Here is a 22,290-nt window from a genome sequence, read left to right as displayed (position 1 = left end):
GGCTCTCTGCTAGCTTTGGTAGCCAGGAGCTAGGAGATTTTAAATTTCCCAGGCCCTCCCTGGCTTCTAAGTATCTGTCCGTCAGATTAATGCAGGGGTCTTACGTATATAATTTCATCTCCCCTCACAGATATGATCCGTGAGGGAAGATGAAACAAACTTCTCTTTTACTTTACATGATCGCCATAATCCATTGGATAACGGCAATCATGTGACCATGGACCGCATACTGCGGCCCCCAGTGGCATCTCCCTGTTCTCAGCTACTCATGCAGCCGATAGGGAGCTGTCACCCACACAGACCCCGTGGCTTTAATCCCCAGGGCAAGCGTGTTTTTACGGCCCTGGGGATTAAAGCACAGACACCCAGTGGTCACTGAGGGGTTAATAAAGGGTGTAGAGAAGTTTTGTATGCTTCTGTCTGTGAATAGAAGTATGTCCTGTTAAAAGATTAGCGAAGCAGTACTGTCACAATGCTTCTCAGCAAAGCACCTTAAGGACAGGATGACTATCTAATATTCCTGTCTCCTTGGGCTGCAACTGAAAAAGTAGAGAGAAGGGCTACATAGTACTGCAGTAGATTCCGCAGAAGGTGTTTTGTTTGATGCTTAAACATCTATCTTCTCTGTAAATGTGCAGTGAGATGTCTGTCTATAACTGCAGAAAACTGATGACCAGCAGTAAAGGAGCTCTCACCCTAAAGTCCACCAGAGACCTGGTCATTGGAGTATAAAATCATCTACGCTCTTCTATGGAAAGTAAAAAGATACCTTAGATCCTTATTGACAGGATCTCTAGAGAGATCATTGCCTATGAGAATCACTCTTCAAATAAATACCCAATTATGATCTAAGAATCATTAATGTGACACATTCCTTTTTTTCAGAGGAAGAAGACTCAAGGAAATTACATCTCTTTCATGTAGAAAAGTTATGAAGACTAATCAAGGCTTTCCATTGAGAAGAGGGTTGTCAAACTGTAGAAGACCTAGGGCCATCAAAGTGGATGACTGTCTTAACTCATTAAGGACCAAGTGCCGTAAATTTACGGCGCTTGGTCGTGGGCTTTAATCCCATCCGATAGTAAAAAACACGACAGGGGAATAAAGCCCCTTCTTCGTCAATCAATCAGAAGCAGGTCGGGTTGTCAGCTGTTAGCCACAGCTGAGAACCTGTAGAAGGCATGAGTGGTTTTTAAACCCTTCTGCCTTCTCCTGTCACTAGCACACGGCACTCAATGAGCGCTATGCACTAAGAAGTGAAAGTATGACTTCAACTACACAAGCTGGCGGTCACGTGACTGCCAGGATCTCCTTGCACAGCAGAGCTATAGGGTCCCAGCAGACCCTGATCAGTGACTATTGTCACCCCAGAGGGATGTTTTCCCCTGTCACTGGGGCTCCTATGGATAGCCCAGCTACAGTGGAAAAGTGTCAAATGAAAAAAAAACAAAAAACATGTGAATGTCTTGCAGTTGTCATAAGGAACATACATAGTAAATAATTACATGAATAAGTAAAACTAATAAGCTGTGATGTACCAGTATACATGTGATGCATAAGTGATGTACCAGTATATACGACTGCAGCCATTCACTGGACAGTATTCTGGCATACAATGCTGAGGCCAGTGAATAGCTTCGGCAGTCACTTGTATATGGACACGTCACCACTGCAGCTATGTAAACAGATCCCAGCAGATAGGACCACCAGGGGATCCAACCATTTAGAATTTAAAAAAATCTAACTCTTCCATGTATCTGACGATAACATACATCTCCGGTGCGATCTCTTCTGAAGTCTGCTAGCTGATAACTTGTTCTGCTGATGACTCCTCTGAATCCAGAACAGCATCATCAGAGGGTGAAACTGCAGAATTCGACAGGCATGTCATCAACAAACGGACTAAAGGCACTTGTATCCAGTGCTGTTTTACCACAAGTTTGAGCAAAGTGAAGCTTATGTGTTGAGAATTGCAGGTGGTGGATTTTCTCCCCATCTTTCTATCCAAAGACTGGAAGTCAGCAGACATTTGTGATGATGGTAAGTACAGGATGACTATGTTGGGACATGTCTGAACCATAGTATCAAAGAGCTCTGCGGAACCTAGTTATTAAATATCCAATGCCACACTGCACCTTTAATTGTCCCTCCAGTGCCATCGATTGGGCCTTTCTCATGGGATGTAGCGAAGAGTACTCCATTGCTACCAGCATATTATTTCACTACAGGATGCAGGATCTCTACAATTTAGGCCGCCTGCAGACGTCCGGGTCGGATCCGGCTGCGAGGATTCTCGCAGCGAGACCCGACCCAAGCACCTGCAGAGAGCAGTGCGGCACTCACCTGCTCCTGCAGCTCCGGATCTTTCATGTGCCGGCTACTGGGCAGCCGGCGCATGCGCAGACCGGAGTCGGCGGCCGGGAAGTGACGTTTCTGTGCGGGGTTCCGTGGAAAGGCGGCTGTTTAAACTGCACTATGAGTGATGAACGCCATCGCTCTTTTTTTAGCAGCCCAAAAGATAAGCGATGACGATCATCTCTCATGGTGCAGTTTAAACAGCTGCCATTCCATAGCGTACAGCGCCTGCGTTATGTGAATGGATAGGGACGGGGGAGCGAGAGGAGAGAAATCTCCTGCACTGCCCGCCCCCCTGCTGGCCGCTCCGTGTGCGAGCCAGCTCTGCTAGCTCCCATGCAGGAGCTTGGGGATACAGGGACGAGTGTCGGGCATCGTTTGCCCGACACTCGTCCGCTGTAAATGGGCCTTTACATAAGTTACTAATTCTGTTACGTCGGTTACAGTATTTGCTTTTGAATTAGTTGGCATGGATCAGATTGAACTACTACCGTTCAGTGTAAGTTCCCCAACTAAACGACAAGCAAAATTTGCGTGTTTGCAGAAAACTGATGGGTTGGTCCATTTAAACAGGCAGTCGTTTACTTATGAGCGACTGCCTGCTTACTGTAATTGCAGGCAGACAGGAACGATCCCTGACTTGCTCCACCTCCATTCACTAGCAATGTAAAAGCACAGGAAGAATTATCTGGGGTGACATGTTGGCATCTGCAACCAATAGATCATCCCATGTAAAAGGGTCCCATGGCTAACACGGGCATATGATTACCACGTATTACACGTGCGCTGTATGCCTATATGATAAGCGGTAACTCGCAGAAAATCAATTACATTGTCTTACGCAGTTCTGCTCACATTAGTGTGTCGGAATCGCGTAATACACAAGTGCAAAAAAAGAACGCAACAAATTCTATTCTGCTGCATATATATGTGGGTAAAAGCCTATTGTTCTCTATGGGAACGTACACACGTGCACCAATACACAATGTAATTGTGTAATAGCTTTGCAGCAGTGCGAGAAATATAGACAAAAAAACAAAAAACAAAACTGGTGGCCTGCACATGTGAGATACGCTGTCATGCGCAGTACAATTTTGTCACCATATACAGCAATAGGCGGCGTGCAGATGGCCGGGTCGGATTCCGCTGTGAGAATTCTCGCAGCGGGATGCAGACCCCGTGCCCCTGCCCAGCCCTGCGGCTCAGCCATTCCCGGCGTCGCCTCTCTGCGCTGTGTGACCGCTGCCGGCGCAGACGGAGCCAGCGTGTCACTACTGACATTTCTGTGCAGGCCTCTGCGAGACTCACACAGAAATAGAGCATGCCGCGATTTGTTTTTCCGTGCGTTTTCACGCGGACAAATCATGGCCGTCTGCCTAGGATTGCGTTATCTAATGCAATCCTATGGCAGCGGGCACGGCCGGTAATTCTGCGGGACATTCTGCCCGTGTGCAGGGGGCCATACACCGGATCACTGCTGGCTCCACAGCTTTAAACCGATGCGTGACCCATGCAGCCTTTTATGCTTACAGACTGGCCTTAAAGAGACGTCGCAAGCCTATACTATACACGGTCTTTCTAAAATAAGGTATTGGAGTGTGAACCCCTGAAGAGACGCTCTGTATCCTAATCTGTAAGGGCTCCTTCACACTAGCGATCACCATATCGCTGCAAGAAAATTGTGGCATAATCGCGACTTTTGAGCGTCAGCACTGCTTTTTCTCGCAATTTCTTAAAGCTAAATGTTAAAAATGCATCGCACGTAAATCGCAAGTTCATGCTTTGCAATGTGATAAAAGGAGGCTTCATGGGGAAACATGGGAGGCTAAACAAAAAAAAACAACACAAAACCGCAAAAAGATAGGATTTTTTTTTGCCTCGCAACATCGCTTGTGTGAAAACATTGCAAATGTGAAGGAGGCCATTGAAAAGCATGGATTTCATAATGTTGCGTTTTCACTCTCTCACATCTCACCATTTATCGCCAGTGTGAAGGTGCCCACCGTCTGAATCACTAGTAGACGAGAGCCATTGGTGCGGTTTATGAGGTATCATGGTTTCTAGATTGCTCAAAAAGGTATTGTTATCCCCATCCTTTAGTTAGCAGTAGACAGCGCACAGGTATTCAACTGAAGTTTAAAGCGGTTTGGTCATTAAAACAAATCTCTGCTCTCCAGCTGGATGCTGCCTAATAAACAAGGGTATACACTAGAGATGAGCGAATATACTCGTTTCGAGTAATTACTCGATCGAGCACCGCGATTTTCGAGTACTTCCGTACTCGGGTGAAAAGATTCGGGGGCGCCGGGGGAGGTAGCAGCGGGGAACAGGGGGGAGCCCTCTCTCTCTTCCTCTCCCCCCCACTCACCCACGGCGCCCGAGTACGGAAGTACTCGAAAATCGCGGCGCTCAGGCGAAAAAGGGGCGTGGCCGAGTAGGTTCGCTCATCTCTAGTATACACCCCTTCACTGGGGTCCCAGGATGCAGCTGGAAGCCAGCGGTGACTCTGTGTAGCCAGATCGGGCAAACGTATGTAATCACTGCAGCCAATCAGAGGCAGCAGAGTAACCGCTCATTTCCTGGCCACCATACCAGGAGTTTGTCGATGAGACGCTGCGGCTTCTGACCAGCCACATCTGTCATGCGTTTCCACCTAGAAGTCTTGCCGCTGCCACCACCAGCTGTTAGCTGTGTCCACGGGGTTCCAGAGGAGGGGAGTATACCCTTGTTTGTTATTTTAGGCAGTTATTTTATTTTATTTTATTTTTTTAAGGGACAAAACCCCTTTAACCCTTTCCAGTTTACTGTCAAACATCTCCCAACATAATCCCTGAAGCCTGTACAGCTCTGATGTCAGAAAGGGTATGCTTGCTGCATTCTACCAGCCGCTCCGACACGTGCCGCCTGATATAGTTACTGACTTTAGCCAATTGATGGCACCATTGTAGAACAGCAGAAACACCAATCCCCCTAGGAAACCCTCAATCCACAAATGTATTGTAAGGGGTTAATAATCATGTGTAAGGCCATTGCTCACTTTTATTTCCGCGTTAGTAAATAAATAAGATAGACTTTGGTTACTCCATCTGCCACGCTGCATCTGACAGCAGAAGGACAAATCTTTTGTCATTTGGCCATAAGATCTGTAATGTGATCGGTTGTCAATGACGACCAGCTATCTGGTTTCTATATATTCCAGCCCTTCCCCCTTTAGCATGATCATGGCTGCCCCCTAACACCACGTTACAAGGTCTGAAGGCCACATCCGTTACTATGGCACCGCCGGACCCGCCCCCTCCTGCACATCCGCCAGCTGGTAAGGAGCCTCCTGACATGCGCAGTAACGCGCCAATCTCTGTCCACAGTAATGGCGGCCGGAAGAGAGCGAGATTACTTCCAGGTGACGCGGGGTCGGAGTGACGTGTTCCATGATGGCCGCAGACCCCGGTGGTTCTCATATTCTTTTTCCTCCGCTTCTTTCGCTCCTCCGTGGTCTGTAGCCATGGCCCGGACTGGCTTCCCCCTATCCAGAGTCTGTGTGACGTCCGCCCGTACTAAGCCGCAGCCATGCCCCGGAGAGGGAACAGAAAACGGCTGAAGTACCGCGCTAATGACTTGAGCTCCCACAGAGGTGAGCGGAGGAGCCGTGTGTGACAGCAGGGAGCTGCACTCTCTCCCGACCGTATACGGAGCCGTCACCGGCTGCACTGACCGCCGAGAGAAAAGAGCGGGAGACTGCACAGAGCAGGTGGAGGCGTGGCTAAGAGCAGCCAATCACATCTCAGCTTCCCTTATCCATGGGGTCTCTGGAGGACGGTTGCTATGGAGACGCCTCACCATGAGAGAAGCCTTCTGGTGCTTCTAGAGGGAACGATTATTGTTCAAAAAATCGTTCAAATGAGCAAAAGTGACTGATAATCGCTCGGTGTAAATGCGAGCCAGCGGCGAACGATAATCGCTTGTTCATATTGTATAGACAGAAAAATCATAATTGGCTCGTTCGGGTTAAACCACATTCAGTCGCTTATAAAGAGACTGAAGGAGCCAACGCTTGGTTTGTCTGAGTGCGAACGAGTTAGCGGCGACGTCACGCACTCGCTCTAACTTAGATTGGCTCCTCTAAAAAGACCCTTGTAGACTATGTTCACACCTGCGCACATCCTTTCTGTTTGTTCTTCTGTCATGCGAGGAGAAAACCAGAAAGCGTCATGTCCGCTCTTTGCCCCTATTGAAGTGTTTTGGGCTTCAGCTATGCTTAGTATTGCTCCATTCCGTCCGCTGCGTGGGGTTTTTTGTTTGTTTTTTCGACGGAAGAAATCGTACGGGCTGAAAAACCTTTTTTCAGTCCAACAAAACAGAAGTCAGACGGTTCTGTGTTTTTTTGTTTTCTTTCTTTAACACTGAAGACCGTGTATAATGGAAGGTATTCTGTAAGCGTCCGTCATCTACTCCATTAAACGGACCCTTTTGTTGGGCGTGGACAGAGCGAGCTAGATGACCACAGTCATGTCCGCTCACGCTGCTCGTGGTGGGCTGTATGTTGCTTCTTAGGCTGCCTGTCCACGGGCGTAGCGATATCCCGCGGGAGCCGGAGACAGCTGACGGTTCTCCGCACTGAGCCTGTCTGACAGGCTCATCGCAGCATGCTGCGATTTGAATCCTGCGAGCAGAGAAACGCTATTATTCTCCACTCGTGGACGCCACAGCTGCGCTTTCCATAGCAGCGCCGGCGGAATCCCGCCCGTGGACATGCAGCCTTTGGCTTTCTTCACACCTCATTTGGTGCAGGTTTTGCAGTGGACCTGCAGCTGATTGCACTCCTACGATTTTAGTGGAATTGAAGGGGTGAAATCTGCTGCGGATCCACCCCAATATCTGCAGCGACAGCTTGGATTTGCTGCAGAGGACCCGCAGCACGTCTGGTGGGCGCAAACATACCCTTAGGGCCCTTTCACATAGACGTATGTGAGTCGTGCCCAAGACCCTGGGGGCAGCTCACATTATACAGCAGTTGGCTCCATCACTGTGCTGTCTGATACCCGCAGGCAGTGGACATCATATGTCCGCTGCTGGTCCACGTGACTAGCCCAGTGTACTCTAATCAGTCCGTGTGCTGCCCATGTTTGTTCGATTTGTACAGGAAAAAACTATGGCGCTGTACAAAACTGGAGGCACACAGCGCCATTCGTTTCCATTGTACTGCAATTAGGGATTAAGGGCCAAATCTGCTCTAAAAATCCCTCCAAATGTCAGTATAACTGAATGTGGTTTTACCATCTGACTTTCTCTTCCAGTTACGGTGGCAGACTTTGCCAACTCGGATCCAGCTGTTGTGAAGTCTGGACGTGTGAAAAAGGCGGTGGCCAATGCCGTTCAGAAAGAAGGTGAGCGCAGACGGCGAATATGAGGCTTGCATTTGGAGGCACTTTACTTCCATGCAGCATCTTTGTTCTCAGCAAGTCACCAATACAGGGTTATCATAATCACCTCTTATAACAGTAGAAGGCATCCCATAATAAGCCGCCAAGCTCGTAGAGCAGAAATGCTGTTTTTAGACACAACGAGAAGTGCCAGATTCTCGTTTGCCTGAGCAAACGCATTAGTGACGTCATCACCAGCTCGTTCACGCTCAGGCAGCTTGTTTAGACTGCACGATTCTTGTTGAGAATCACACAGTTCTCATTCACTTCTCGTTCCATTTTTCACATTCCTATCTATGCAAATAAGAGAGTTGGAACAATATCTCTGCAGCGCCACCTATTGGATGGCAGCATTCCTGTAAATCAATGCCGGACCTCTTAGGCCTCATGTCCACGGGGAAAATTAGGCCCGCTACGGATTCTCCATGGAGAATCCGCAGCGGGTCCCTCCTGCCCCGCGGACATGAGCGCTTAAAATAAGAATAAATCAGAATTAACTCACCTCCCGCACGCTCCGGATACTTCCTTCGCTGCGGCGTCGTCTTCTCTGCGTCGCGGCCGGATCTTCTTTCTTCGGCCCGGCGGACGCGCAGGATGACGTCGGTGACGTGCCCCGCGCATGCGCCGGCTCGAAGCAAAATGATCCGGCCGCGACTGAGAGATGATGGCGCCGTGGCGAAGAGAAGAAACGGAGCGGGTGAGTAAAATCAGATTTTACGGCTTCCATAGGCTTCCAGATCTTCCATCTTCCAGATGGACGGCTTCCATAGGCTTCAATAGAAGCCCGCAGGAGCCCTCCCCGCGGGAGACCCGCATGAAAATGGAGCATGGTCCAGATTTTTTCATGCTCCATTTTTTTTTTTTTAATCACTTTTATTGACCATCCGCGGGTATTTATCTACCCGCGGGTGGTCAATGCATCCCTATGGGGCGCGGATCCGCGGGCAGGAGAAGAGTTAAAATCTGCTGCGGATTTTAATTCTTCTTTTGCCCGTGGACATGAGGCCTTATAGAAGTCTTTAAAACAAGGATTGGGAATTGAAAACCAAGCCAGAATACATACAGACAGCTGTTTCGGGGAGTTTTCCCCTCATCGGTGTGCAGTAGGTTTGGGGCTTGGCTGGTGAGAGGCCTGTGTCGTGGATCGAGAGGGGTGTCATATCTACTTAAAGGGGTTGTCCCGCGAAACAAAGTGGGGGTATACACTTCTGTATGGCCATATTAATGCCATACAGAAGTTATTCACTTACCTGTTCCGTTGCTAGCGTCCCCGTCTCCATGGTGCAGTCTAATCGACCGATTAGACGCGCTTGCGCAGTCCGGTCTTCTCCCTTCTGAATGGGGCCGCTCGTGCCAGAGAGCGGCTCCTCGTAGCTCCGCCCCATCACGTGTGCCGATTCCAGCCAATCAGGAGGCTGGAATCGGCAATGGACCGCACAGAAGACCTGCGGTCCACCGAGGGTGAAGATCCCGGCGGCCATCTTCACAAGGTAAGTCAGAAGTCGCCGGAGCGCGGGGATTCGGGTAAGTACTATCTGGTTTTTTTTTTTATCCCTGCATCGGGTTTGTCTCGCGCCGAACGGGGGGGCTATTGAAAAAAAAAAAAAAAACGTTTCGGCGCGGGACAACCCCTTTAAGGTACAATTAGTGTTTAACCCCTTCATGACATGGCCTATTTTGGGCTTAAGGACGCAATAATTTTTGGCGGATTTTCTTCTCCGTTTATCAAAAGTCATAACTTTTTTATTTTTCTGTCGACGCGGCCGTATGAGGGCTTGTTTTTTGCATGGCGAACTGTAGTTTTTATCGGGGCCACTTTTGGGTACATAGACTATATTGTAAAACTTTTTTTTTTTTTTTTAATGATAGCAGGGAGAGAAAACGCATCAATTCTGCCATAGATTTTTTTTTTTTTTTTTTTTTTACAGCGTTAATCATGCAGCATAAATGACACATTCCATTTTTTCTGCGGGCCGGTACGGTTACGATACCAAATTGTTACATTTTTTTTAGGTTTTCCCACTTTTCTGCAATAAAACCCTTTTTTTTTTTGGAAATCTTTTTTCTATTCTAAATCGCTGCATTCAAAGTCCTGTAACTTTTTTATTTTTCAATGTACGTAGCTTTGTGAGGGCTTATTTTTTGCGAGATGAGCTGTAGTTTTTACTGGTACCATTTTGGGGTACATACAGCTTTTTTGATCACTTTTATTGCGTTTTTAGTGAGGCAAAATGCTAAAAATTAGCATTTTGCCTCAGTTTTTTAGCGTTTTTTTTTTTTTAGCGTTTATTTCCGTGCACAGTCAAAAGCATGTGCAACTTATTGTACGCGTCGTTACGGACTCGACAATACCAAATATGTGGGTTTTTTGTTTTTTTTTTTATGCTAATCTGAGAAAAAGCATTAAAAAATGGTTTTCTTACTCTACATTTTTTTTTTTTATTCATTTTTTTTAAATCTTTAACCACTGCCCTGATTATCGCTGTCATACTGCTACTGCTCTGCCATGCCTTATCGCTTATACAGTGATCATAGGCATAGGCAATACAGGACACCAGTGTCTGGCGTCCTGTTACCATGGTGACAGGCCGGGCTCTCGCGATGTTATCGTGAGTTTCGGCCAGAGACACAGAGGGAGTCCGCTCCCTCTGTGAACTCTTTCCCTGCCGCGATCTACTTAGATCGCGGCAGGGAAGGGGTTAACAGTGGGACGCTATCTCCAGGACGTAAGTTTATGTCCTGTTGCGGGAAGTACCACGCTGCCAGGACGTAAACTTACGCCCTGCAGCGGGAACGGGTTAAACTGCATGACCAGTGAACATGCCGGAACTGATTTTTATGCCCGCAGGAACTGAACAACAAACGAGAATCTCATGATTCTCCTTCAGTTTAAACACGAGCCAATGACTTAAAGGGGTTGTCCCGCGCCGAAACGGGTTTGTTTTTTTTTCAATAGCCCCCTCGGCGCGAGACAAACCCGATGCAGGGATAAAAAAAAAAACAGATAGTACTTACCCGAATCCCCACGGTCCAGCGTCTTCATACTTACCTTGTGAAGATGGCCGCCGGGATCTTCACCCTCGGTGGACCGCAGGGCTTCTGTGCGGTCCATTGCCGATTCCAGCCTCCTGATTGGCTGGAATCGGCACACGTGACGGGGTGGAGCTACGAGGAGCCGCTCTCCGGCACGAGCGGCCCCATTCAGCAAAGGAGAAGACCGGACTGCGCAAGCGCGTCTAATCGGGCGATTAGACGCTGAAGATTAGACGGCACCATGGAGACGGGGACGCCAGCAACGGAACAGGTAAGTGAATAACTTCTGTATGGCTCATAATTAATGCACAATGTACATTACAAAGTGCATTAATATGGCCATACAGAAGTGCTTACCCCCACTTTGTTTCGCGGGACAACCCCTTTAACGATTGGGGAACAAAACTTTTTTTTTTTTTTTATTTCATGGTGTCTGGAATTTTACCCCTTATTCTGGGTATTTTTGTGCCGCTGATTTCAAAAATACGATCCATTTCCTTTTAGTTTTTGAGATCTTCCTGATGTCATTATCTATTTTTTCTATAGTTACTTTATTTTGCCGCCAGCATTTTACTATTGGTATATATGATACATATCGCCACCACTGCACATCACACTTGGTTTCATGAAACAATGTATAAAGACATTGAAGAGAAATGGAATGTGTTTCGGCCTCAAAGGTAGAACATTTCCTGCAATGAGCGTGGAAAAGCTGAAAGCAGGTAACTTTGATGGACCACAAATTCGGGAACTCATGAGAGACCAGTGCTTCCAAGATTCAGTGGTCAGCTTTGCGTGCGCAGTCGTTCTGTAGGGTTGTAAAGGGTTTCCTTGTGAACTATAAGGCTGGGTTCCCACGGGGCAGATTCCTGACGGAAATTCCGCAGTTTGGCCGCAGCGAAAAACCGGGAGATTTCCGCCGGGAGAACCGCTGCTTCAAAACCCGCAGCAGTTTTGAAGCGGCCCGGCTGCTCGCTCTTCCGCTGCGGGCAGCGCTCCCTTAGAGGAGAGCGCGGCCGCATCGGGGAAAAAAAAATAGACATGCTGCGGTCGGCAAATCCGCGCCGCAGCAGAGGCTTCTGCCGGCTTAGCCGCAGCGGATTTGCCGTCCTGTGTGGACAAGATTTGTGAGAAATCTAGTCCACATGGCTGGCTAAGCCCGGGATTAGCGGCCGCATGCGGATTTGCCGCGGCACAAAATTCTGCCCCATGTGAACCCAGCCTAAGGGTGCATTCAGACGACCGTATACCGGCTGGGTTTTCACGCCCAGACGATATACGGCGTCTCTTTCTGCAGAGGGAGGAGGCTGGAAGAGGCAGGAGCAGTGCTCTGAGCTCCCGCCCCCTCTCTGCCTCCTCTCCACCCCCCTGCACTATTTTCAATGAGGAGAGGTGGGATGGGGGTGGGGCTAATTCTCAGAACTTAGCCACGCTCCTGTTCCGCCTCCTCTCATTGCAAATAGTGCAGAGGGGCGGAGAGGAGCAAGAGAGGGGGCGGGAGCTCAGAGCACTGCTGCCGGCTCTTCCAGCCTCCTCCCCCATCAGAGAGGGACGCCGTATATTGGCTGGGGGATGCTGCTGTACATTGTCCCTGGATCCTGCAGCTCTACAAGAGGAATTCAATCTTGCTACAAGACAATTATCTAATTGCTCCTCATTGAATAAGAAAGCAATTCTGCTAACATTATAATGTAGACTCAGACTTTTAAATTCTGTTTTCCATTATGTAGATGTAGACTGGAGTGCGCTCTTGTGGACACACTATGTAATGGAATTTGTTTCTTGCTAATAGAATAAGAAAAATGGAACAAATGAGCTGATAATGGTGAAGGTGTTTCTGTAAATGTGACTTTTACTGTTGTAGTGAAAGCACTTTGTGGCCTGGAGGCCTCCCGGGTGCCCAGTGAGGATGGTCTGTCTGTATTGTCTGAGAATGGACATTATGGGAGCAGCGAGGAACTGGAGGACATTGAAAATGGTAATGGAACCTCTTCCAAGAAAAAGAAAAGTAGGAAGCAAAGAGGTGAGGAGTGAAACGACATGGCTGGACCTGAGGGGGCAATGTCTGTCTCTCATTGGGCCCTGCACTTTTGAATAACACTTTGCACAAGGGAGCCGGTTGCTACATATTGTGCCTCTAAACAACCACGAGTACTGTATATCGTAAGGGGTAGGATTCTAAACCTCACCTTATCCATATTTGTTGCTGCAATAACTAATAAAATACATTTTTAATATGCCACACGCTACCTGTAAAGGGTCATGGGTTTTGCTGTAGCTGCCTCTCCTGAGTCAAGCTGGCTGGGTCTCTAAACATGCACTTCTTAGTTTCATTGGCGTTTCTCAGACTGGATGTATCACCCCATGTTGGCTCCGGCAGCGTCTGGTGCATGCGTAGTGAAGTGAGTTTTACTGGCCCCTATTTCATCTGCACCAGATGCTACCAGAACTGCCTTGTAATGGCTTATCCCAGCATGAGGGATGTCCTTTGGGCTGTCAGTCATTTAAGAGAAGGAGTGAAGAACAATAATGCTTCTCTACAGCAGAACGCCTGGTGGACTCTTCTCTTCTGATTGGATTACAGTATGGAAGAAGTTAGGATGAAGATTGTTTTGATTTTTGGGGGGGAGGGGACCAGGGTTAATTTAGAAACTAATGCAGATCAAGAGTACATGACTTTTTTTATTTTTTGAAATGCCAGTGTGGAACTGAAAAAGGAATGTCTGGGCCAGTATTGTAGTGATGACTGTTTTATACACATTTATGCTTACAATAGTAAGTCTTTTTGCCTGCATTAATTAAGCATATGGGTATGGATGTGTAAACAAGCGCATATACAGCTATACAGTACTGGTGTATCTTGTCTCCACTGGAAGTGATGGGTGGAGACAAGGGTTAGACTGTTTGTTTGACAGCCAGGTAACGCCCCCAGTTGCTGATTGGCTGCAGGATGTTCTCAGTGTATCCGATGGGCTTGTTGGATGATGAGACGCTGCAGGAGGTTGTCGGGGTACCCCATGTCCTGCCAGGAGCAGACGCCAGAGGTGTAAGTCTCTGCCCTAGCATTTGCCTTTGCTTGCATGGCTGCAGTGCCTCTCGGAGCACCGCTGGCAGTGTGTACTCCTAACCTGCGACGCAATGGCTGGTCTGCTGCTACACTGCCCGCCACCCTCACATCTTCGCTCAGGGTATTGTGCGCTGGCAGCGTGTCCTGGTAGCCGCTGCCGTGTGCTCACCGATCCTCGCTCGTGTGCTACACTTCCCTGTACCCTCACATGGCCGCTGATTGCATCCGACACGCCCAGTGTCCCTGCTCCCCTTGTTCCCTGCTGTGGCTCCAGCGCAAATAGTGCTGTGACACTGCATCTCCGCGCTCATCCCACATTCTCCCCGCATGCCCAGAGACGCACAAACTGCACTAGCTCCCTAAATGTTGGCGCTCAGCCTAGCTTCTCCCCGGCGCCTCAGACGCACAGCATCAGCGGGTGCCAAATAACGATAATCTTTATTCTGGCTAAATAACAATAATCTGAGAATCCCTAGTCGCCACGCACCACCAACTACAGCAGGCCTGAACATCTGGGACCGTGAGCTGCCAAGCACCGGCTGTACACAGTGCTAAAGCCTATGTGCTGCAGCCAATCCACATCTGGGGGTGTGAGGAGGGCTTTCCCTCTCCCTGATGTATGTCTTCACCATTTACCCACGGTGGAGACAAGAGACACCAGTTCCCAGCTATACAGCAGGGTCCCAGGGTTATGCAAGCAACTGCAAAGAAATGTCCGTTTGAACCGTTTCTACTGCTGAAGCAAATGCTGAACAATGTTGCATTTATTAATGTCAGTAACACAGATCAGCCTGTTCTTTCCATAGTAGTGTTTGCTATATGTTTTCTGAATATTGGGATTTTATTACTGAGGTTGTTTTTTCTTCCAGAGAGCAGCATCACAGACTATGCCGGAGAGGACTTTCCCTTGGACATTTGGCTTGTCCTCGCCTCCTACATCCGACCTGAAGATGTTGTGACGTTTGCGCTTATTTGTAAGAAAGCTTGGACCATTACTTGCACTGCTGTCTTTTGGATGAGATTGTACAAAAGGTGTGATAAGCAGTGTAGAATATTCATGACTTTACTCATAACCTCACATAGTAATGATCTGCACATTGGATGGTGTATAAAAACTTCTGTAATTCTTCCCACTATGCAAATCTTTGGACAATGGCTATAGGTATTCCTTGCAATGTCTCATTTATCTGCTATGGGCTGTGTTTGCACATCAGAAAGTGAAATGTGACATCTTAAGGACCAGGTCTTTATAGAGTTGAGACAGAGGAAAGAGGAAAGTGTTTGTTTCTTCCACCAAAGATTTAACCCTGGCACAAATAACTGCTGAGGCCTATCCCTGATCACTAAAAGGAAGGAGCCCTGGCGGCACCGGGTAGGCACTGCAACTCATCCCCTCCACTGGAATAGGGCAGCGATTCCATTTTCTGCACTGTACCCGCCACTTGGCCTCTAGTAGTGCTTGGAGAACTACAAAGAAATTTCTGCCTTCTCATTCTAGTATTTGGTGGGATTCCTGCACGCAGACCCCCCTCAATTCTAGCAATATGCCTAGCTGGAATCTGTTGTAAACCTTCTTCCAATAGAGTATATGAATAAAATAAGACAGTGAGTTGCAGGATATGTAACCAATGTTCAGTGTTTTTATTCTTAACTAATTAACAATTTGCTTTTAGTTTTGTTTCAACATTTGGTTACTTGTTTTGCAGACATTACCAAACGAACGCCTACCTTCCTGTTCGTTTGCTTCCAGAGTGCATGTACCGGCTGCGCGCTCTGCGTGCATGTGTTATTCGTTCCTTATTTCACATGTATGAGCCATTTTGTTCCAGGCTGGCTAAAAACCCTTCATTACCTGAATCAACACCTAACACCTTGTTAAATTCCAAAGTAAGTTGTGTGTTCATACTTCAATAGTGCATTTGTGGGAGTGGCTCATTGGATAAATAAGGGCAACCGCAAATGTATTGGTTTAAAGGCAAGTGTATTGTAGTTTACTGCTGAACTCTTCTGCAAATGCAACCTCTGGATTTGTTTAGACCATCTTTTTAACTTCTGTATTAATATCTGATTTTCAGTGTTTACTTTTCTGGTGTAAAAAAGTGGAGCCTGGAATCCGACCGGAGCCGCTGTGGGAGTTTAACTTCAAACTTAAAAAGCTGGTAAGCCAATCTCCTTACAATTTTGAGTACATGTAGTGACTATTTTCCTGCAGGCATGTGCCCACATTACATTACTGGCATACAACTCCACAGTACTTCAGCCTTCAATTGGGTTAGTAGCAGTCAGTAAAAAAAATAAATTACGCAAATGTAGGGAATCCTCTGCTCCTACTCGCCAATGTTCTTACTTGGCTGCAGTAGTGATTTTCTTGCACACCCCAAGTGATTGCTGCCGCCCACGTGGTTGTTGGGCTTAGCAGTCTATGGCATGAGGAGCAGAACAACAGAGGATTGAACAGGGGAGTATCACTGGTTTTGTTTTAAGTCTCTGTATTCGCATAACTTTACACCCTTTGTCAAAAAAAAATCCCGGTCCTAGAAGTTGTTGTTTTGCTGCGAAACTCTGCATGCAGTTACAGCTCAGGCAGATATACAAATGATTAGAGTTGTGGTGTGATTAGATGAATGGTCTTGTCACCCGAGACCGTAATAGTGGTTCTTCCCCCTTGGCCTATAAAGAGGCTCTCGGATGCTCCTTGTGTGTAGGGACTACTACTTCAGCTTGTGTAAAGCTGACCACTAGACACCTCTACGACGCAGAGAAGAGATTCCCCTCTCACCCTTCCTGTTACCAGAGTCGAGTCTGAGAGGGGCGTATTACTGGAATGTGAGAAGCTGGATGGTCGTATAGTTGAATTGCTACATGGGCCTTTCTGACCAGATTCTTAAGAGGTGTATGGGACCAATGGATGCGTGAGTCTTGCACACAAGGCAACTGGGTTCATCATGCTCTCTATAGACCACCATTAGAAACGATCGACAAACTTGAGCAGCTCCAACTGTTCTGTTCACCATCCAGAGACAGGTAGCACCATCATTACACCCCTCTGTGTGCCGGAACACTTTCCTGGCACTTGAATAAAGGATATTTGGTCTCGCTGAGCCCATTATATGTATAGCTTTTGATACCCACCCACCATCGCCCTAATTTGCTGTGGTTTTGTGGTGAGTGTCCCAATCCTGTCTTTGCTGTGGAGCGGCACACTGCCGCCATTGCTTGTGTGATGGTCTGGAGGGCTATTGCATACAACAGTCGGTCCCCCCTAGTAGTGGTATGAGGGACAATGACAGCTCAGTGATATGTTCAGGACATCCTGCAGTCACATGTGTTCCTCTCATGGCAGGGCTTCCAAGAGGCATTTTCCAGAAGGATAATGCTTGGACACACACACAAGGGTGTCACAAGAATGCCTCTACAACATTGTCACACTTCCATGGCTGCCTGGTTGCCAGATTTATCACCAATAGAACATGTATGAAACCATCTGGGATGCCAACTTCTACAGCCTATGAGTTTGCACAATCTAGAAGGCTCAGTTACAACAAATGTGAGGTGATATGCCGCAGAATACCATATGGAACCTGTATGCCTCCATGCATGGTGGTGTCACATCTTGTATCAAAGTTAGAGGTGGTACAACAGCGTACTAGAGCCTCCATGCCTGCCGGTATCGCATCTTGTATCCAAGCTAGAGGCGGTATAACAGGGTACTGGAGCCTCCCTGCAAGGAGTCAGTTTTCTATAATAAATTATCCTTTTGCTCTGATGTTGTAATCCCTTAAATCAATGTTACAATCAAAGTTTTATTGAGTCTCAACAACTTCTAAGGGAGGTATTGTTTGTGTTTTTTGTTTTTTTTTTTGTTTTTTTTTGATAATGAGTTTATTTAAAGAAGGAAAAAATGGTCTGCTAACCCCTTTCAGGCTGGCATACTGTGGAGTCATGCACAAGTAGTGTTCTGTGGGCACATGCCTCTTGTAAATTAGGCCCCCTGTCCACGACCGTGATGGTATATCACTAGCGATATTCCATGGGGGGGGGGGAGCTGTCAGGTCTCTGCGCTGAGCATATCTGACAGATGGGCTCATCGCGGAGAATAGCGGCAAATTACTGCATGCCGTGATTTGAATCCTGCGAGCGGAAAATCGCTATGATTCTCCGCACGTGGACGTCAGGCCTGCACTTTCCATAGCAACACTATGGAAAGTGATCACTGCGTTACCCGCGGCCGGATTATCGTCATGGATAACGCAAGAACTATTTCCTATGGACAGGAGCCCTTACCCATACCAATGCTTTTCCCTTTTACTGTCCTCTTTGTGTTACCTGCAGAGTAGATACATAATGAATGTTTAGAGAAAAAAAATCACTGATTTCATTTGTTTAGCCTCCAAAGCAGAAGAACCTTTGTCTTATTGGACTACAGCCCCCTCTGGAGTACAAAGAAGTCCATTTTAACCCAGACCAAGACTGTTGCCTTCTTCAAGTTACTACATTAAATTTTATCTTCATACCCGTTGTTATGGGTATGACACTAACTTATGTAAGTAATGCTAATGTATATGATTATTCCTGTAAGTTATCAGTACTATTACATAAAACTTCTAAAGGTGGGCACATACACCTTAGCTGCCAGCAGTTATTTCTTCTGGCTGCCAGACCCCTCACAAGATAGGACATTCATGTGTTCATATCTGCTGTCAGGAAGAGTTGCTAAATACTAGTCTAATGTGCATGGCCACCATTTAGCCTCATGCATTATCAGCCAAAATGTCTTCTTCCATGTTGTTCAATATAGTGTGATGTGCAGTATATCGTAGCCCTATAAAAGTACTGTAGCAGATTCAGTATATGGCATGTCATGGAGAAAGCGGTACTATGGTATATGACCTTTTAGGCTGGGTTCACACTGGGCGGATTTGCTGCGGCATTTCGCCACGGCAGATCCGCCTGCGGCTGCTAATCCCGGTATTAGCCAGTCATGGGGACGCGCTTTCTCAGAAATCTCGTCCACGCGGACAGCGAATCCACTGAGGCAAAGCTGTCGCAGATTTGGCGGCCACAGTATGTTCATTTTTTTTCTTTTCCCGCAGCGGCCGCACTATCCTCTATAGGAGCACCGGCCGCAGCGGATAAGCGTGCCGCCAGGCCGCTTCAAAACCCGCGGCTAAGCGCCGCGGGTTTTAAAGCGCCGGATTCCCGGCGGAAATCTCGTTGTTTTCTGCGAGATATCTGCCCAGTGTGAACCCAGCCTTAATGTTGCATAGCTTATGAAGCCCATCCACAGGCAGGTCTTGATAGGCATCTGTGCATGGCAGCCTTCAGTTGTCTCCAAGCTGCTATGCATAGATGCCTGTTGACTGTTTTAGATGTATAGTCAGCTTTGACAAGTGACCTTTGAACAGTTAATTGCCACTGTCGGAGCTAAGTCTGATTACCGCAGTTGCTGTTGGCTATTATATCAGCTGTCAAAAGACAGCTGATAGCCACTAAGGTATGGAGCGGACTCTGCTCCCGAGCCTGCTCCATACACTTTTTACAACTGCATCATGTATATTTTACATTATGTGGCCTGGAAGGGGTTAATTTTATAAATACAATCCCCTTCAGGCATTTTGCACCAATGATTCTAATCAAAAATGAAATGCGAATTTAAATTTGTAACTAAAATGCGTAGTAAAGCAAATCCATAAGCAAGCAGATTATACTCTACAGACACTGTGCGTTGTAAGAAGCTCCTATATATCGCACGTCTGTAACCATACATACATGTGTTGGGGCTCGCTCACATCTGCGTTCGGGCTTTGTGTGTGTCTGCAGTTTTTGGAGCAGAGAAATGACATTAAATGTATCTGATTTTTCTGCATTTGAGTCAGTGGATTTACAAATAAACATAAAGCTTTCAGCTTGCTTGCGGTTCGTTGGGCTTTTTTTGTTTGTGATATTCTATTAAAAGTAACTATATCTCTGGCTGTTCTGCCACTAGAGCTATGATACTGGTCTTATTTTAAAACCAAGATTCTTAGCTTTAAAACCAGTCACAAATCTGGTTTTATCTCTTGTTGTTTCCTTTTAGGAGTTCTATAAGTTATTGTGAGCAAATTCATAAGAAGGCATTTGTTGTTTAATTATGAAGAAAATGTCTTTTATATTCACAACTATTACAATAAATTGATATTTTAACTTTTCTGCATTGATGCATTTTTTTTTTCTTCTCCAGTTTACCATTAATGTCAGTACTGATATGAGGCATCACCGCGTAAGACTGATTTTCCAAGACTGCCCAGTGCTGAATGGCAAGAAACCACGTGGAGAACAAGGAGTGCAGATTGTTTTGGATCCTGTACACAGCGTTCATCTTCTAGACTGGTGGCATCCAAAATATCCCTTTTCCACTATGGCCTAGTGTTGGAACAGATACTTCTTGTTTCTGTAAACTGCCCCATCAGAAACCAAAGAAAGTTAAATAGTACACTGGAGACAACAGGGTGCGATTCACGGTGAACTAGGGGAAACTTCTTCTACTGCCAAAGTCTAAACAACAATCGGAATTAAATAGGTTTATTTTCACTTGATGATTGAAAAGTGTTAACGTCTAATGAGTACTACGATGAAGTATAGCTTTTCCATGAAGTATTGGAATAAGTGTGATCTTTCAAATTTTGGATTCTTTTGATGTGTTGCTTTTGATCAAGTATTTTGTCACTAATAGCGTTTTACCCCTTTTACTGCTCTAAATAGGAGGTTGTAGTAGTCGCAAAGGAAAACCTGGGGTAGTGGTCTGCAGTATTGTTTTCTCTTACAAATGCATAGATCCTAATGATCATTTCACCTGGTATGTTTTTAAGGGATTTGCCAAAATGTGGTAAAATGGAATATGTTAAACTAAAACAATGGTTTACTCACCTTTTTTCAATGCTACTACACACATATTTCTGTTATCTGTAATGCAGCAGTTGTAACATGTCATGCCCTGGTGACGTCACCATTGACTTGCTGCAGTGACATGTATAGTGGGATTAATTCATCAGCACTGCAGGACTTGTAAACAAAGGTGAGTAACTGTTTTAGCACATGTCCAGCTTACTGGCCAATCTTTTGAAAGCCTGAAAAACCCATATAAAATAAAGTGGCTGTGGTGCTTCATGATAATGTGTATGATTTGTGCTTTAGGAGGTGGGAAGAAAAACTTTACTATGTTTTATATATTTAAAAAAAGAGTAATGAGACCTCCGCTGTGCTGCTGGAAGTTAAGAGGTGCTTTAGGTTGTCTGGTGCTGGTCTGCCATCTTGCTGCTCTTTCTCATGACACATTTCTTGGTTCCCTCCTATAGTTGCAGGAAAATATGTCATGACACACAACTGTTGCCATCTCTTCCTTCCATAGGAATAAAAGTGTTGTCTTTTTTAAGCTTTGTCTCTCATTCATTTTTAGTTGTTTTGACTATATACGGTACAGTGTATGAAATATTCAAACCCTCCTGTCGCCTTTTAAAAAAAAAAAATTAAAAAATCACCTGCGGTTTTTAATGTCAAATACGCATAATTAGAACAGAGCACATTGGACTTCTTCCCTCAAGTGCTGCATAAGCTGGTAGCTGCTGCCTGTGGAACACAACCATGAAAGGGTGATATCTATAAAAAAAAAAAAAAAAAAACACTAAAAGATTGTATGACTCCTTATCCTGATCTTGTGGGAAATACACAAATGCATATATAGTACTATGCAAACGTTTTAGGCAGATGTGGGAAAACAATGCTGCAAAGCTAGGATGCTTTCAAAAATAGCAGTGGTAATTTATTTTTGTCAGTTCACAAAATGCAAAGTGAATAAACAAAATCAATATTTAATGTGATCACTCTTTGCCTTCAAAATATCAAGTCTTCTACGTATGCTTGTACATAGTTTTTGGAGCAACCTCCCTGCAGAGTTTCTTCAAATATCTTGGTAGACCTAACTACAGATCTTCAGTGGATGTAGGCTTTCTCAAATGCTTCTGTTTCATCATGTAATCCCAGATGGACTCCATGTTGAGATCAGAGGGGGCCATATCACCACTTTCAGAACGCCTTGTTCTGCCTTATGCTAAAGATGTTTTTTTTAATGGTATTGGCTGTATAGTTTCAGGTCATCGTCTGATGTAGAATAATTTTTGAACCATTCAGATTCTTGCTGGATGGTATTGCATGATGGATAAGTATCCGCCTGTATTTTTCAGCATTGAAGACTCCATTAATCCTGACCAAATCCCCAACTCTATTTAGTAACATGCAGGGAACCTCCACCATGTTTCATTGTTGCCTGCAGACACTAATTATCGTACTTCTCTCCAGTCCTTCAGTGAAAAAACTGCCTTCTGTTACAGCCAAATATTTCAAATTTTGACTCCTTTTAGTTATGTTCTCATGCATAGT

General features: G+C 46.1%; 1 protein-coding gene across 1 annotated transcript; it reads left to right on the top strand.

The window, feature by feature from the left end:
- Nucleotides 1-5,742: 5,742 nt before the first annotated feature.
- TMEM183A (transmembrane protein 183A) lies at nucleotides 5,743-21,286 on the top strand. The gene is made up of 8 exons (XM_066600012.1): nucleotides 5,743-5,986; nucleotides 7,650-7,739; nucleotides 12,673-12,831; nucleotides 14,745-14,907; nucleotides 15,582-15,762; nucleotides 15,951-16,034; nucleotides 18,263-18,418; nucleotides 20,096-21,286. The coding sequence occupies exons 1-8, from the start codon at nucleotides 5,923-5,925 to the stop codon at nucleotides 20,279-20,281; spliced, it is 1,083 nt and encodes a 360-aa protein (XP_066456109.1). The 5' UTR covers nucleotides 5,743-5,922; the 3' UTR covers nucleotides 20,282-21,286.
- Nucleotides 21,287-22,290: the final 1,004 nt, after the last annotated feature.

This window comes from Eleutherodactylus coqui, chromosome 4 (assembly GCF_035609145.1).
Source record: "Eleutherodactylus coqui strain aEleCoq1 chromosome 4, aEleCoq1.hap1, whole genome shotgun sequence".
Taxonomy (NCBI): Eukaryota; Metazoa; Chordata; class Amphibia; order Anura; family Eleutherodactylidae; genus Eleutherodactylus; species Eleutherodactylus coqui.
This window is presented reverse-complemented; position numbering and strand designations above follow the sequence as displayed.

Coding starts and splice junctions, on each gene's coding strand:
- TMEM183A (XM_066600012.1), top strand. CDS start 5,923: ATGCCCCGGAGAGGGAACAGAAAACGGCTGAAGTACCGCGCTAATGAC. Junction 7,740..12,672: donor CAATGCCGTTCAGAAAGAAG/GTGAGCGCAGAC, acceptor TTACTGTTGTAG/TGAAAGCACTTTGTGGCCTG. Junction 18,419..20,095: donor TGGGTATGACACTAACTTAT/GTAAGTAATGCT, acceptor TTTCTTCTCCAG/TTTACCATTAATGTCAGTAC.